Raw genomic sequence first — 18,101 nt, 5'->3', positions numbered from 1 at the left:
AGCTGAGTGAATGGAACCCAGGCCAATAGCAGGTTGAGTGGCTCAGCCAGGGTATCAGCCGCCGGCTCCTGCTCAAGCACGCTGCCAGCCTGGGGTTCCTTGGGGTCCCCAGGCCACAGTGGTGCTGAATGGGGTGGTGGCCGGGACTCCGGGTGGCAATGGTGGCAGCAGCCGGAACCCCAGAGCAGTGGCGGCCCTGAGCCGCTCAGCCCACCACTGCGGTGCCACCAAAAAATCAGCTCACGTTGCAATCTTTGGCACATGTGCTGTAGGTTGCTGACCCCTGCTTTATACATTAGCAAGGAGATGAGCATATTACAGTTGTTGGAGGGCTCTATTTAGCGTAAACAGGGCTATAGGAAAGTCAGTCAACATTTTTGTTTCTCTGATGAAAACTGGGCCCGCTCCCTTCCCCATACCAAACTTATCACAAATAATTGTCAACAACTTAATTTTCTGTTTTGGCTAAAGATATTGATTTTTTTTAACAAAAAATTTGAATTGATTCAGGATTGGTAGCAAGCATTTTTGGTGAACAAATTTGTTAAATGGCAATGCAGTACTGCTTTCATGCTTGGCTCACCCCCCAGCCTGCTGGTCCAACAGCTGCAGTAGAGGAGAAGATAGGTGGAAAACTGCAGGACAGCAAAATCCACCTCTTTGGGTGCAGAGTGGCAACAGCAGCAGCAAACACTCAGGTCTGATCACACGCCAATGGGCACCACCACCAGCCCAACAGACCATGGTGAAGCTAGCACAGCATCTGATCTCCAGGACGGGGCACCCATAGAGTCATAGCAGCTCATCCTGCCCTTTGCAGCCCCTCCCACCCTCCTGGGTGAGATGGATTGCTGCCAGCCCAGGGGAGAGACGCACTCCCTAGCTAGGGTGACCAGATCCACATGTCCTGATTTTATAGGGCCAGTCTTGATATTTGGGGCTTTGTCTCATATAGATACCAATAACCCCCTCCGAGGGTGACCAGACAGCAGGTGTGAAAAATCGGGACGGGGTGGGGGGAATAGGAGTCTATATAAGAAAAAAATTCAAAAATCGGAACTGTCCCTATAAAATTGGGACATCTGGTCACCCTACAGGTGAGTTCCTTTCCCCACCCCTTCCCAGAGACCACAGCAGCCAATCCACTCCCTCAGACTGTGCTGCATTCGGCTCTCTCTAGGACCAGCAGCCCTGCTCTTACATGCTCCACTGCTTCCCGTCTGCCCAGGCTCCCAACAGAGCGGTGCACCCAGACCTAGTGGTGCCCTAGGCGGCTGCCTATTCTGCCTTTGGCTAAGGACGGCCCTGTATTGACTTCACACCAGTTTCCTCCAGGTGTTTTACAACGGTTTTTTGCACTCTAACCATTTGGTTTGGAGTCCATTATTGCTTTAGAGCTGTTTTAATCAGTGAGAATGGGACCTGACCTGGAGGAGCATACGTGTCTTCTGGATGTCCACTATAAACACATTTAGACACTGGGAACAAATTTTCCTAGTACTGTTCAATAAAGTCAATAAAGTTACACTAGGGATGAATTTGGCACAGGAATACTAATTTTAAATATGGATGCCTATATAGGACAAACCTCTCTTAGTTAGACATCCAGATTAGTATTATAGGAGGTGCATATATTTCCCTTCTCCTTAGCCTGATCTCGAAAGTTGCTAAACTCTCTCAACATCTCAATGGGAGATGAGGATGCACCTGGCATGACTGAGTTTTATGTACCAGTCTGTCGATTTAAATGCCTAAATGTAGATTGCTCATCCTATTTCAGCACTCACATTTGAAAACAAGTCCACTCTGATTTCTTATGCAGACCTAACCAAGAGGCATATCTGTCAAGTGAAATATTGTCTCCATTAAGAGAATTTTGCTCCCAGGACAAGGTGCAGATAAACCAGAGGAGTTTTTCAGAGATATCTCTGGATGTTCTTCTGACCAGTGTATAAACAGAACTTTACAATTCCATTTTTCTCACCCCAAGGCTGAGTCAAAAATAGATTATATAGGGTTTTTACACTTGAAAGGGAACAGAAGGAAGTGTTATTTGAGACAGAAATTGTATTTGCAGTTCTGTTTTGATCCAGTTTCTTATATAAATACAAACATATATCTGAAAGATTTCATTTGGAGAGAGAAATTCTCTGACCATGCAGAACAGATACAATGCAGCACAGCTTTTCTGACGTTTCACCACCAAAATATCCCACTTCTGATCTTAATATAATACTAGCAGTGGTGAAAATGCTCTTCTACACAGGAAAGTTACAACCAATTAACTAAAGATGTTAAGTTAATGCACATAAGTTAAAGTGTGTTAACGACCATGTGGATGCTCCCAAGTAATGTGGCATTAGTGTTCTGTAGCTTAATTGTCCAACATAGGGATTTTAGTCCCTTTTTTCAGGCTTGAGTTTTACTTTTTCAAAATAAACCAATTCACCACAATGTTCACCGATAAACAGGTCCCTTTCCCTAATGCTGGGTCCACAGAAAGAGCTTGAGCTGCTCTCTAAAGGTGTCGTTTCCAAGGCGTTCTTTCTGGACATTAAAACAAGTCTCTCTTCTCCCTTTTGCTGAGCCTTTCCTCCCGCAGCCTGGCTTTCAGGCTTTCTGGCCTGCTCCTTGCCGGATTACACTCCCCAGGCCATCTGTCTGGGATCTAAGGAGGGCCTCTCTGCTCCCTTCTCTCCCTGAATTCAGGCTGCCCTTTAACCCAGCAGATCTGGAAATGAGGGTACCTCTATACTGAAAAAACAGGCAAACAAAAAACCCTGCAGCAGAGGGTCTCAGAGACCGAGTCAACTGACTCAGGTTCAACCTATGGGGCTAAAAATAGCAGTGTAGATGTTCCTGCTTGGACTGGAACGTGGGATCTGAAACCCTCTCCTGTCACTGCGTTTCAGGCCCAAGTGGGAATGTCTACATTGCTATTTTTAACCTCAGAGCATGAGACCCTTGTGCGTCGAGTTGACCAGGGATCCGGGACTCACGGCCATGGGTGTCTTTTTGTTTTGTTTTTATTTTTATTTTTTGCAATGTAGATGTACCGTGAGTCACCAACCTTCTACCATCTGACCCCAGGACATATTCCCTTCAGTAGGGAGAGGGAGGATGAGCCTGGGACAGGGTGCAGGTGAGGCCCAGCCCTCCTGAAAGATCAACTCGCCATGTGGCAGCTACCCCAAATCCCTAGCTGCCTTTGAAAATGTGGACATACCAGGTACAGGATGTGTGCTACTCTCATTGATTTCAGTGGCAAAATTTCCATTGAATTCAATGGGAGCTGAGCTGGTCCTTCAATAGAAAAAACAACATATGAAAGGGATAAAAGGAAGCAATGTTATTGTGAAGTGACTGAGAATACACTTACTTATCATTGGGGGCTTAACAGACATGTAGCTTGGTAGAGGGAAGCAAAGGCTGGGAGAATTTATCCACCAGAGTCTGAATTTCTGGCAAATGACTTTCCATTTATTCATCTTCCTTTTCTCATTTGCAGTTAATGTTCTAAAGAGTTGTTTCCCCTTTCTGAAACACTAAAGAGGAGGCATTTTGTTTTTCTGTCACATGATAGATTGAGCACAAAGCTTACAATGTCCAAATCCACTTCCAGGTCTCCAGGACATTTGGACAGTTTTGAAAATTGTTCTCAGGTGTTCTGTCTCTCTCTCTTACTAGGCATTTGTAAGATTAAGAATATCTTAATGTTCCAAAAACCTTTTACCTCGTTCCCTAGAAAAAACATGAAAAAAAAGTCGTGGAACTAAGTTGTTGGGTATTGATCATGCACACTGGTTGTATTTCAGAGCTCTGGGACTTAAACAGGACATCAGTCTTTCATAGCCCATCTGGATACCTTGGTCTTCACACAATGCTGCTGGATGAATATCAAGAGCGACTGTTTGTAGGAGGAAGGGATCTTGTGTATTCTCTCAGCTTGGACCGCGTCAGCGAGAACTACAGAGAGGTGCGGTAACATAAAATAGTGCATGGCATGTGATTCTGCATGAGAATGTAAAAGCAGCAAAGAGTCCTGTGGCACCTTATAGACTAACAGACGTTTTGGAGCATGAGCTTTCGTGGGTGAATACTCACTTCGTCAGATGTGCATCTGACAAAGTGGGTATTCACTCACGAAAGCTCATGCTCCAAAACGTCTGTTAGTCTATAAGGTGTCACAGGACTCTTGTGCTTTACAGGATCCAGACTAACACGGGCTACTCCTCTGATGCATGAGAATAACTTCCCAGGGCGGGGGACTTGGATGGCTCAGGTGACTGGAAATGGGATAGTGGATGTTTTCACGTTTACAATTAAAAATGAAATTTCTCTCTTTTTTTTTAAACTAAATTAATACCCACGATCACTTGACCTGCAAGAGATTGGTATAAATAAATATTTCTCACACTATTTCAGCTTGTTTATTTGTGCTTCGACAGCTTTTGTTTGCAGTTGATTGAACTGTTTCCCCTCCGTATAGTCTTTCCCACAAGAATGGGGGGAAGGGAATGCATTTAGAAAACCAACGAATTACACAAAATTGGAAGGGGCCTAGATTCAAGTTGACTGGTCCTCTTAAGTCACTAACTCAAAGCCAGTCTAGGTGAGCAGTGGCTGAAAGCTGGTTCATTTGTAGCCTGTTCAACGGTTTATGGGAGAAGACTGGTGGTTTTCTACTGGAAAGGTTTGCACGTTACAAAATCATGCTTATAGTCTAAGTGGCAGTATAAGTGGAGAGACTCCAATGAATGGGGATGGAGACTGAACTCCTTTCTGACCATGAGGTTCAGGACTGGAAGAACCATTGACAGAGCAGTGTAAGGACAGGTCCACACGTACGCACTGTGCTCGCCTGCTCTGTGGCTAAAGGATTTTTAATTCTTGGCCCTTTCAACAGCATTCAAATTCACTTCACAATAATAAATAAATAAAACACTGTTAGAAAATATCTTTAACTGATTTTCCATAGTGTACCAACCCTGGACAATGAGTAGACTTATGCAAATACTCAGAGACAAGTGTATTAACATGGCTAGTAGGAAATTAAATGTTAGGACTCCACAAAAGCACAGTGATACACACAGGGCCCTTACTCTTCCACTGTAGATGGGCGTTAACTGCCCTTGCATTTGGTAGAAATTGCTCGTATCCCTGTGAGGAGAGTAGCATCCAGAGATACAAAACATTTAAGAAGTGTCTGTTTCTATAAATAACCAATCTTTCAATAAGAGCAAATCAGCATAAGAAGAGATGATTAGCATAGAACATTTTATGCTTCTATCCAACCATCTTAAACATCTTGGGCCCATCTGGACACACTCTTCAGGCTCTCATTCCAGTGACTTTAAAAGAAAGATTAGCCATTTAGTCTGAAACTCCACCCTCTGTCTGGAGGCTTGTGCACAGAGTATATCAAATTTGTGGCAACTTTTTTTTAATGATATGCAAAAGATCAGAAACTGAAATAAATGTTCAGCCTGACTGAACATATTTGAAAACATGACCTCACTGAGCTTGGCACCTCAGAATTAAACTTTCATAAGCTCTTTGGCTTTTCCTCTTGGTTATCCTAGAGTGCATTGCAGATATCCACTCCAAAGTCAAGAGGGCAGAGTAGAGAGACTTTGACTGCTGCTAGGTCCAACAATTTTATCAGCAAAGATGTAGACGGAAGGCACTTCATCGGATGTTTTCTCATTATAAATTTCGAGTGAAGTTTGAGTGATCCGGTTCATGCATTTCTACCTAAGGACCTCATCAAGCTGTAATTAATGGTATATTAATTAGCCATTTGAACTTTTCTTTCATGTTGCAAACACTCATTGAATTAATCTAAGATACAGTTATAAACCAAAGAGAGTATAATTATCATTCCAAACTGATACTGTGAAGGAGGAAATAAAAGAGGAAAGGCAAATGTATCTATTTCAGTCCTATCTCTGGTAAAGAGACAAGTTCCAGAAGCAGCAGGGAAATGTTTATAAAGCTAATGACTCTGGACCATATTTTATAAATCTCCTTTTGTTCTTTGGTATCCTTAAAAATTGGTGAAAGAATTTTGTTGCAGTGTTCCCCATGTCTCCATGCCATAGAATATGAAAAGAGTTTTTATTGCCTCTGGCCTTAAATCTAAGACCTGGAGATTATCTAGAAAAAAAACAAAACAAAACAAAAACCCTTTTCATCACAGATGTATCCCCTCTGTCAGAAAACAGGACAAGAATTCCTTAGAATATTCAGATATGATCAGAATCGGCTCTACTGTTTTCGCCGCCCCAAGCAGCGCACCGAATTCCCACCACGGATGGCGGGGGCAGTCCGTGAGCCGTTAGGGCGGCACGCATGTTTCCGTGGTGGCAGCAATTCAGCGGCAGCTTCTGTCTTCAGACAGAAGACAGAAGCTGGGCTGCCGCAGACAGCTGAACATAGAAGCTGCCGTCAAACTGCCGCCACCACAGAAACGCATGTTCCACCCTAATGGCACATGGACTGCCCCTGCCATCCACGGTAGCAATTCGGCACACTGCTTGGGGACAAAAACACACAGACTGCCACCCCTTGCAGATTGCCGCCCCAGGCACCTGCTTGGAATGCTGGTGCCTGGAGCTGGCCCTGGCTATGATGAGTTCATTAGGAGCTCCTCTGAGAAAAGCAATAAAGTACTGGGTGGATGTAAAACGATTTTTGTGTTTGACTGCCAAAATAATCCAGCAAATCTAAAATAACTTAATTGGTGGAGAATTTGAGGTGTGCACTGTGTGGAGTCTACATGTTAAAGACATCTATTCTGTTTCCCAGAGTTTGATTCCCTAACACCACCAAATTTAGAATATTGAGTACATTTGTACCTGTAGGTGACTAAATATGAATGTATTTCTCTTTCTAAGGCCTGGGCTACACTTGCAGGGGGGTTCGAACTAAGATACGCAACTTCAGCTACACTATTCACGTAGCTGAAGTCGAAGTATCTTAGTTGGAGTTACCTGGCCTTTCTCATGGCGGCGAGTCGATGCCATGGTTCCCCTGTCAACTCCACTTACTCCTCCTGCCGAGGGGAGTAATGGTGTCAATTCGCCGATCGATTTATCGCATCCAGACAAGGACAGGATAAATGAATCCCCGATACATCAAACCACTACCTGCCAATCCAGCAGGTAGTATAGACGTACCCTAACAACATTAAATATCTTCATTTATTGTCCTGGGCACCTTTACATCATTTTAAGAATCAATACAATTAAACCAACAACAAGCTCTCAGGAAGCAGTCTTGTGGCTAAAGCATTGGATTAGGTATTTAGGAGACCTTGGTTCAACCCCAGCAGGCTGTAGACTTCCCATGTGACCAAATCATTTAATCTCTCTGTACCTCAGTTCCCCATCTATAAAATGGGGATAATGATACTTCCTTTCTCTTACCTGTGACTGTCTTACCTATTTGCAGTGGCGGATTAACAAATTTGCCGCCCCTAGGCCCTCAAAAAATTGCTGTCCCTCCTCCCCACCCCCTGCGCCAGCTCACCTCTGCTCCCCCGCGACAAGCCTGGGAGGGAGGGAGGGGGGAGAAGGGGAGTTGCAATGTGCTCAGAGGATGGCAGTGGTGGAGCGGAGGTGAGCTGGGACAGGGAGCGGTTCCCGGCCCACACCCGCCCCCCCGAGTTACTCCCCACGCCCATGGGGCCCAGCTCACCTCTCCTCTGCCTCCTCTTAGCACACCGCTACTCGCTTCTCCCTCCCTCCCAGCGCTTTCACATGGCAAGCCTGGAAAGGAGGTGGAAGGAGGGAAGCGCAGCGCACCTGGGGAAGGAGGCGGGCCAGGGATTTGGGGAAGGGGCGGAATTGGGGAGGGGGCACAAGCAAATTTGCCACCCCTGCAAATTTGCCGGCCTAGGCCTAGGCCTTGTTGGCATGGGCAATAATACGCCACTGCCTATTTGGATTGTAAACTCACTGGATAAGGTGTTTCTCTTCTTATGGGTATGTGCAACACCTAGCATAATGAGGCGTTGATTTCAGGAGTGAGTTTTGCCTCCAGATCACACACAGTAGTTTTATAACTTATAAAATTGTTAAAATTGTTAGTGTATTCTACAGAAATAGTTCTGAACACTACAGCTTCCAGTGGTGATACTGTAGTGTTCTGGACCTTGTCTGGAGAATGCTGTGGTATTGTGTGGAGGCTGGGGAGTGATTGGAGGGAGGAAGAGAAACAGTGATCTGAGAAGTGGAAGGTGCATGTCAATAGGTTCACAGGACTAGTTCACAAAACCATACAAATGTTCAGATACTTCTGTATACCTTGTGAGGCCTCCTCCGTATGACCCTCACTGTCCTGGGATTTCTTATTCCCCTTGATACCACTTTTTGCATCTGGCTCTGCACACCTTTGAGGCCTGAGACAAAACCCACAAGACTATCATTATCTAACAACTCTTAGGAGAGGAGGCCTGTGTGGTGGTGTGTATTATTCATATCACTGTGGTGGAGTCTCCATCTCTTCAAGTCTTCAAATCAAGGTTTGAAGACTGGTTGCCTTTCTGGACGTTATGTCTCAGCCAAACACCAGTTATTGGGTTCAATACAGAGGTAACTGGATGAAACTTAATTGGCTTGTGATATACAGGAGATCAAACTATGTGATCTTCTGACCTTAAACTGCATGAATCTGTAGGTCATAACACTTCTCCAGACTGAAGTGTGGTGTTATCAGAGACACTAAGCATCGTTCCAGCTCTGATTAAACATTTCCTCTGCCTGAATTTGCTCAGACTGGTTGCTTTATATGGAGTTAAACCAGGTGTGAGTTTAGCCCAGCTATCAGTGCAATCTTACCATTCCACATGCTTAGTCCTTTGAAAAGTATATTTTTAAGTAGCCTTTTCCTACCTTCTCAGTTCATTGTTAGCCGGAAGGATCATGTGCCATGGATTCCTTAGAGATGAAAATAATGTTGTAGAAGTAAAAATTACTGAAGATGCAATGTACAAATGTGCTTCAGATAGTGACTCAGAGTAATGACAGTTATTGAATAATTCTGTCCAAACAGAAGGTCAAGCATGAAGCCCAATAAAGTGTGTGTTAGTGTAATGTTATTCCAGCTCAGATGCTCTGGAGAAATCTCCCAACTACAGCTAATGCCAGCATGCCAAGTGATTGCAATCCTGGCATAGCCCCAATGCAGAGTTAAGGCCGTCATCATCATATATAAAGATAAAAATTTAAACACCCAGAAAAATAACATGCAGAGGGTTAAAGGCTACCATTTACAGCCAGTTAGTATCTGGTTAGTATGCAATGCAAATGCAGCCTACCATAGCACTGTTTAAGAAAATTCAGCATAGGCAAATGGATATACAAGTGGTAAATTCTTACAGATTTGATATCTCTATGTATAGTTATTCTAACAGTGCCTAGAATCTGTCTGTCCTACATCCCAGATGAGTGCCCTAACCATTGGACTATAGACTCATTCTCGCCTGGCAACTATTTAATATTCTGTAGCTTAGTGGTTAGGACACCAACCTGGGAGGTCAGAGACCCTATGCTTAAATCATTGTTCTAAATCAGGCAGAGTAGTGATTTGAACTCATCTTATTTACACGCTAGGTGAATGCTCTTACCAGAGTGCTACTGCCTCTGGCTTTGTTTTGGAATGCCTCTCAGATTGGGCCCAGCAGGCAAGATAGACTTGGACAATGCTTAGTTTGGAGATCCCACTAGGACTTAAGTGTGGGTATCAGAACTTACGCAGCTTTGAGCCCTGCCCATCAGCAGATACAGGAGGTTTTGCTGGTGGAATTGGCTGTCTTAGCAGCACTTGAGAAGGGATTTTGAGGACTTACATTTTTGGATGAAGCAGCAGAGAGTCCTGTGGCACCTTATAGACTAACAGATGTTTTGGAGCATGAGCTTTCGTGGGTGAATACCCACTTCGTCAGATGCATGTCATTTTGGATGGAGGTATTTAATGTGACAGGGCTAGATTCACAAAGGGATTTAGGCAGTTAAAATATAAAAGGTTTCATTTAAAAACATTTTGCAGATAAAATAATAATCTCTGAGTGGAATACGAACAAACCTTAATGTCAACAGTCACTTTCCCCACTGTTTATCTGTGAATTTCCAAGCAGAAATCTTATTTTCGTTGAGCTGAAAATGGTGTCACCCAAAGTGGAGACATTTTTGTTTTCAGTTCTTAAAATGCTAAGAAGCAAAATTATCAGGCTAGTCACCCAGGTCATAGTTTCACATATTTTTCATCCATACAAAGTGGAATGAAACAAAATTCTATAGCATAGGTTAACTGAAAAGCCATTTGTGACATTTGGCCTTGCTTGCAATATTGCCACTAAGCGGCTGATCCTGCCTTTAGTGAGATTAATAGCTAAATTCTCATTTACTTCAGTGGAGCTGAATTCTGTCCTAAGTGATGTTTAGAGCAGGAAACAAGTGATTTTCAACTGGTGTTCAATGAGAAAGTGTTTAAAGTCTTTGGATATTAAGTGGACCCAGTTGTACTGAATTAGTACAAAATGCTTTGGTGCATGGATTTCCATTCAGTCAGAGAACCAATATTGCGTTTCCTCCACTATCTGATGGAGAAGACCGCCAGGAGAAATTAAATGCCTCCTTATAGACCAATATAGTTAACTTGTATAGTCAGAAACGTTTTGGAAAAAATTGGAATATTAGCTAATAACTGTTCTGAAAACTGGAATATTGCAAACATTATAAAATATTTCTGTATAGACTGTAGCAATGAAAACTGTACATTGAAAGTGGTGAATCTTTTAACCCCATCCATAGAGAAAAGCTGGATGGCTGTGAATTATACACATTATATCCCCACTTGAATGATCTTGTGTTATTTCAGATACATTGGCCCAGTACACCCCAGCAGGCAGAAGAATGCACAATTAAAGGAAGAGATGCTGTAAGTATGATAATGCAAATTACATTACCTTTTAATTAGAAATGGGGTTGAATCAGAAAACTTGGATCAAAGCATCCTTTAATTTTCGAGTGTTCAAAATCAGGATCCAATTCTGAATGTGCAATGTGGATCTATAGCATGACTGTTGTTAGCATATTAAGCCACTAGTTTAATTGCTTTTCAAGACCAAGCAATAGTAAGCAACAACACACTGGCTCCTACTACCACAGGTGGGTTTTCTTTGGAGGTTTCACACCTAGTAATGGCCAGGCCCGGCACTGCTTAGTTCATGAGATGTGATAGGACTGGCATCAGAATGAAAGCCATTTGCTAATGGATGTGATAATTCTGTTTCTTCTTTTTCTCATGCCAGATCTCATTTACTCAAGATTGAGGAAATCAGAACTTTCTTCTCCTACAAATCCATTTCAACCAAATCTCGCCATTTTCCTACCACAACACTCCATTCCTTACTTTCTGTCCCACATGCTGAAACTCTCATCCAATTCCATATTAACATCTATTTTGAGTATTACAACCTCTTAATTTAGGCCTCTCTGATACTAACTTAGCCATCGCCACCACCCTGCACAATGTGACTATTAAATTATTTCCCTCATCTCATCTGTCATTCTGAACATATCATCTCTAGCCTTCCTTTCAAGTTCTGCAGTAGCTTGAATAATGGTCTTGTCTACCTATCACATCTTCCCTTCTTCACCCACTGTTGGTTGCCAGTAATGCCAGTCTAGACACCCTATTGATTTTTCTTCTTACATGCCTATCTCCTGCCTTTGTTCATATTGCCATGTGCATGGAATATCACTCCTATCCTCGTTCACCAAGCCGCAGCCTCTCTTGATTCTAATCTCTCCTAAAGGACTAGATACTTCTTACAGCATACCCACAAGAAGCAAGGTTAAATTAATAGTAATATATAAAATGCACTATAAGTTACATCCAACCTGTGGTCTGCTATCCCCACACAACGATCTGTGGGACTTCAATAGGGATCAGTGCAAGGATTGCCGGGGCTCACACCCATACAGAGTTCCCATTTGGCACCATAGACTGAAAATTCTTGAGGCACAATTGATATTTATTTAGTACAGCATCAGGTTCATTGTCCGCACCTAATGAACTGCACTGCCCACTGAGCTAGCTAACATTGGACGAGAGGATTTCAAAAAGGCCAGAGATGCTTTTGATGTGTGAAAATACAGCAAAGAGTCAAGCGCAAACAGAGCCACAACAAATATTGTCAGTGACGCCTAGGAAGCTGTAAACATCATAGTCACAATAGCATGAAAAACATACTACTCATCTACCTTGAGGGCCTGGAAGCACCAGTTTTGAGAAATGAACAACCAAGCTATCTCACACCATACACATCTGAAGCTGAAGTGAATCTTGCTGAAGTTTCTAAAAAGTTCAATAGACTTTTCTCAGTCCTCATTTCACTGAGGTTACTGCAATAGCAAGAGACTGGACTCGATGACCCAGGATATCTCCTCCAGTCCTATGTCAATATATATATGAGATTAATAAGAATGGGACCTTTTCAGATTGGAAAAAAAGACAACTAAGGGGGGACATGATAGAGGTCTATAAAATCATGACTGGTGTGGAGAAAGTAAATAAGGAAGTGTTATTTACTCCTTCTCATAACACAAGAACTAGGGGTCACCAAGTGAAATTAATAGGCAGCAGGTTTAAAACAAACAAAAGGAAATATTTTTTCACACAACACTCAGTCAACCTGTGGAAATCCTTGCCGAGGATGTGTGAAGGCCAAGACTATAACATGGTTCAAAAAGAACTAGCTAGTTCATGGAGTATAGGTCCCATTCAATGGCTATTATCCAGGATAGGCAGGGATGGTATCCCTAGCCTCTGTTTGCCAGAAGCTGGGAATGGGCGACAGGGGATGGATCACTTGATGATTACCTGTTCTGTTCATTCCCTCTGGGGCACCTGGCATTGGCCACTGTCAGAGGATGAGATATTGGGCTGGATGGGCCTTTGGTATTACCAGTGTGGATGTTTCTCATTTTCAGTTTTTGTGCTTTTAACAATCAGTCTGGAAGCAGAAATGGAAGGGGAAAAACATGAGAAGAACATTCCTTGTGGTGATTCTTCCCAATCAAGAAGCAAGGAGTACCATGAAATCATAGGATAAGGCCTATTGTCTTCAGATTTCCAACCTGACGGACAGAATCAAGATGTTCTCAATATTACCCAAACTTTTGGACTTTATCTAAAACTTAGTCGATTCTGAAGCACTTGAGGTTTATCTATTACTCCCTCTCAGGGAGAGGTGGTAGTACAATCAACAGCCCCATTTCCCTTTGCTCACAGTGCTTTTACAGATTATAGTTTATGATGTTTTGTCCCCAGCTGCAGTCTTCCAGGTTTCTAGGGAAGTTAAATATTCATTCTCTTATAAAAATATACATTTTTACTGCTATAATTGTTCAAATCCCCTGAAGTTTACGATAATGTTATAGCAATCACTGAGGCCATTACCGTGGAAACACTGCAATGTTTTTTTCTCACAGGAATCCATGATTGATTCTGAAGTGCCTCTATCATCAGTATTGCACAACCCCAAACAGTCAAAAATCATGAGTCAGGCCCCTCCATAATTATGGGATTGACTTCACACTCCATAAGATATTTTTATAAGTTAAGTATGGGTCTTTTTCTTTGATTGTGGTGTTTAAGTCTCTTAGTTGTTTCTCTTTTCCAGCTCTCTCTGGAACCATGAGGGCTAGTAATTACATTTTTTTAAATGAAAGCTTAAGATTCTAACCTAATCACATGATCAAGGAGCTAAGACTTTAAGGAGTATGAACTACACTGCAGCTGGAAGCTGGCCTCCCAGCCCAGACAGACAGACAAGAGCTAGCATGCCAAAAAGAGCAAAGCATATATTTGAGATGGGCAGCAGCGTGGACTAGCCCCATGAGTACAAGTCCACCCGACCTCTTGGGTTCATACACTCTGCCTGTGCCACAATGTCCCTTATTCCTATTTTTAGCGTGCTAGCTTGAATATCTGTCTACCTGGACTGGGACGAACCACTCCCAGGGCTGTGTAGACATACCCTTAGAAAAGACACCAATACCATAAGAGTCACCATGTTAGATAGCAGTATTGTCCCATCGAACACTAACAACACAAAAAATCATTCTGGTCCTATCTGGAGATCAGATTGAGCCTTGGATCATGAGGATATATAATGTCGTACTTACAGGGAACTCGTAGAACTTAAAATATTGGTCTATTCAATTTTCAACAACTGAAGTTGCTCAACTATAATGAACCTCAATGGGACAGAACAGACTCCAAACACTTTCTATGTTTTATTTCATTGTTTCCTTACCCAGTTCAAGTGACCACATTATTCTATTGCTTATTTTAGACCTTCCCTACGTCCTCCTTCTATGCCATCTTTTTTTGTTTTCTAATACCACTTTCTGCAAGATAAATCCTTTTATAAAATGTCCTTAAAATTAATTCTTAGACTCTTACCTTTCACTGCCTCTGCTTTTTGTCTTTGCTGCCACCTTCCTACTCACTCTGAACGAAGCATATTATACATGATAAGATGTGTAAAAAGTTTTACTAACCATCTCATATCTAACACTTTTCTCACACACCCTCATATACGTAACACTACAGGCCCTCTTACGGGCTCTTAAGAGGTTATCAGTTCATCTTGTAGCAGTAAAACTTTAAGTATTGTAGTCATAAACACCATTGAAGAAAGCTTGTAAGAGACTAAATAGGACAATTGAATTGGGAAACCTTATTCTCGACAACACGTGCACAACCTTAACTTGAGCTATGCTTTACTGATTTGACTCAAGCCAAATAAAACTCTATTGCTTTAAATCCTGTGTGTCTGCTGCAGACATGCCAAATACAGAAATGGGGCTTGTTTATTTCTTAACTGGCTTGTGAATTGCTTGTTGGCTAGTTTTTGGCTGGTAGCTTGTTGCAGTTTGTTGCTTCTTTTTCTGATGGGTTTCAGAGTCGCAGCCGTGTTACTCTGTATCCACAAAAAGAACAGGAGTACTTGTGGCACTTAGAAACTAACACATTTATTTGAGCATAAGCTTTCGTGGGCTACATCCCACTTCATTGGATGGAATGGAACATACAGTGAGGAGATATGTATATGTATGTGTATATATATATCTTGTAATCCATCCATACGTAGACCGGCCACATAAGTACTTAGACAAGGGAAGCAAAGAGATTCCCATGGCTCAGAGGAAGTGAGGTTGTTTTCAAATTATCCTGAATATAAGTTCTCCTCTTCTTTTAAAAATAGGACGAATGTGCAAATTACATCCGTGTCCTTCACCGGTACAACAGAACACATCTCCTGGCCTGTGGTACAGGGGCTTTTGATCCTCTCTGCACTTTTATCAGAGTTGGACATCCATCAGAGGTAAGAAATATATTCTAGAGCCAGGACACTATTCTGCACTGTAGCAAACCCCACCTATGGTTATATATAAGCATACACATTTAAGCACAGTGGAGAAGTGATGTTCCCTATATACCACCCCATGTGCAGCGACCACTCACAATTGTGGTTATAAGTGCAAAGACTGGTCACCTAATAATGGTTTCCATAGGCAGCCACCCCTAAAGAAAGAAGTTCTACACGAATTCTAAGAAGTCCTATAGAATGTAATAAGCGTAATAACCTTGCTATAGGTTTCTTTTTTAAACCATCCTATTGAATTAGAGAATGATCTTTCTACAGGATAGTTCAAAAACCTGTAGATAGGGCTTGAGAGCAGTTATAATAGAATCACATTGATTTCTATAGAAACCTCTTAAATTCTATAGGACCCTGACACAAAAGTTGGTTGGGGAACTGTGAGACCTGGCAGGCCACAGAGGAGAGCACACATTGATTTCTGTGGGACTGTTCATGTGAGTAAAGTGAGCAGGATTTGGTCACCAGACATCACCGTTATTAAGCAGTTACAAAATGACCATTTAATTGCAGCCAAATCCCTCACTGACAAAGTGTCATCCTGATGTCACGAATGAGTGATGAATTGCGGAGTGATTTCCAGCCTTATGTCATTATGTAAATAGCTAATCTAACTGAAAACATATTTTGGAAAATTACACATAAGATTGCACATTACTGTCACCTTGGAATTTGTTTAAATGAATTATATAGCACTTTTTGAGATAAGGTGTATCAAAGTTTGCATCCCCTTAGTCTTTCCCCTGTGGGCATTTATAAACTGAATAATAATATGCTTTTTGATGTGCCGGGAGATGCAAGCGTTCATTCCAGGATTGATATAATTTTTTGTTTCTTTTTCAGTGTTTTAATTTTGATCAAACACAGCTGGTGCACTTAAACATCTTAATGCCTTTTGTAAGATTTCATCTTTCCACAGAGTGCTATGGCTCTACTCTCTGCTGACTTGCAGCCTTTGCTACCACACTGAAGGCAATAGCACTGATTCTGATCTCTCTTACATCAGCAGATCTTCAAGGCGTATATTGGAGTTACTTATGGTTACGCTGGTGTGAGGCGGCATAGTCAGGGCAATGGGACTGCAGAGGGTGTCAGTCGATGTGGAGTTTGGTCCTAAGTCTACAATGTCAGCATTCTCATGCAAGAAAAAGGATTTCTTGCAGTCTGCAGGAATCTAGAACCCTGCAATTTCAAGCTTTTTAGCTCAGAGTTAAAATCAGCCCAAGGAATGGACCAGGACTGTTAACTATCCATTTCATATAGTATTTAATGGCTGAATTCAGAGCACATTGACCTCAATGGATTTTGGATCTGGTTCTGAGTATCTGTGTGCAACTTACCTGCAGCTCCATGTGATCCCAATGAGTTGGGTGGCTTGGTTTACTCACATAAGCACTGATCCTGCATTCATTGCCCACCTAAAATAACCATTGACCTCAAGCTCAGTTTTTGAAATCCCCTAAACTTGAACAGCTCTTTGAGGACCTTAGTGCCTTCAACTGGATGCTGAGGGTGTTCGGCATATTGCAGAATCAGGCTCTTGGCCAGCAAGCTCACTCAAAATCAGCAAGTTCCTCTAAAAAGAATGAGGAGTACTTGTGACACCTTGGAGACTAACAAATTTATTTGAGCATAAGCTTTTGTGGGCTAAAACCCACTTCATCGGATGCATGCAGTGGAAAATACAGTAGGAAGATATATATACACAGAAGACATGAAAAAAATGAGTGTTGCCATACTAACTATAAAGAGAGTAATCAGTTAAGGTGGGCTATTATCTAGGTTTCCATGTGAAAATTTGAATCCATGTTTGTGTGTGTGTATGTGGGTGTGTGTAAATCCATAAGGCAGTGAGAAGGAGCCATATCTCAAACTTTCCAGAAAAGCTGGGAGTAGCTTTGAGTCTGTGATGAGAAACAAAACCAGTTAAGTTTTATTTTAAGACTCTTCATGAAAGTTCTGCACAGATCTAATCATTCCCCACCTGTTGAGAAGAATTGAAAGAGAAGGGCCCACATTATAAAGCTCACATGGAGCCACCACTCCACAGATCAGCAGCAGTGCTGTCAAAGCAGGTCCTGCTCCTAGAGCCTTGGTTAGTGGGATGGCTAGGAATAAGCAGTCAAAGCCAGACTCTCTGGGTATGTCTACACAGCAATATAACCCCAGGCGTAACCCCCCACACTTGTGTCCCACACACCAATTGTGCTAACTAGGGCTTGGACCTAGGGTCCCAACACCCTGCAGGGCATGGAAGGTCCAAGCGCATCTTAAGCTGGGACCAAGGGTCCAAGCCCTATTGTTTTCCTATGTGCATGCAGCCCCAGCTTGACTTGGGTCCCAGCAGTCCTCCAGATGTATCCCAGAGTTCCTGGTGACAGAGGAGCAGTGTTGCAGGCAGCCAGTGCCGAGGCCAGAAGCGTCATTACTGCCTGAACGAGCGTGCTCCCTGTTCCTGCTCTGCTTGCCATGGCAGCAGACCCTAGCTCCTCCTCACTGCTGTGTGGAGTGTGCCGGAGCAGGGAGCAAAGCTGACAAGCAGGAGGTGGCATCCAGCCACTGAGATGTTGGGGGTCATCCTTCCCCGGCTGAGCTGAGCCAGGAGCCCTGCGGCATCCCGCATCCTGCAAGGCAGCCACTTGGT

At 42.7% G+C, this 18,101-nt stretch overlaps 1 protein-coding gene across 3 annotated transcripts in view; it reads left to right on the top strand.

Moving 5' to 3' along the window:
* Nucleotides 1–18,101, top strand: part of SEMA3E (semaphorin 3E) — a 279,606-nt gene that overhangs the window by 167,048 nt on the left and 94,457 nt on the right. For all 3 annotated transcript variants that reach the window (XM_030561678.1, XM_030561491.1, XM_030561590.1), the window contains 3 exons: nucleotides 3,816–3,976; nucleotides 10,882–10,941; nucleotides 15,281–15,400. In XM_030561678.1, coding sequence (XP_030417538.1) covers nucleotides 3,881–3,976; nucleotides 10,882–10,941; nucleotides 15,281–15,400 — 276 coding nt within the window. In that variant the 5' untranslated portion in view covers nucleotides 3,816–3,880. The remainder of the gene's footprint in view (nucleotides 1–3,815; nucleotides 3,977–10,881; nucleotides 10,942–15,280; nucleotides 15,401–18,101) is intronic.

Source organism: Gopherus evgoodei, chromosome 1 (genome assembly GCF_007399415.2).
Source record: "Gopherus evgoodei ecotype Sinaloan lineage chromosome 1, rGopEvg1_v1.p, whole genome shotgun sequence".
Lineage (NCBI taxonomy): Eukaryota > Metazoa > Chordata > Testudines > Testudinidae > Gopherus > Gopherus evgoodei.
Note: the sequence above shows the minus strand (reverse complement) of the source record. Positions and strands in the feature narration are given on the sequence as shown.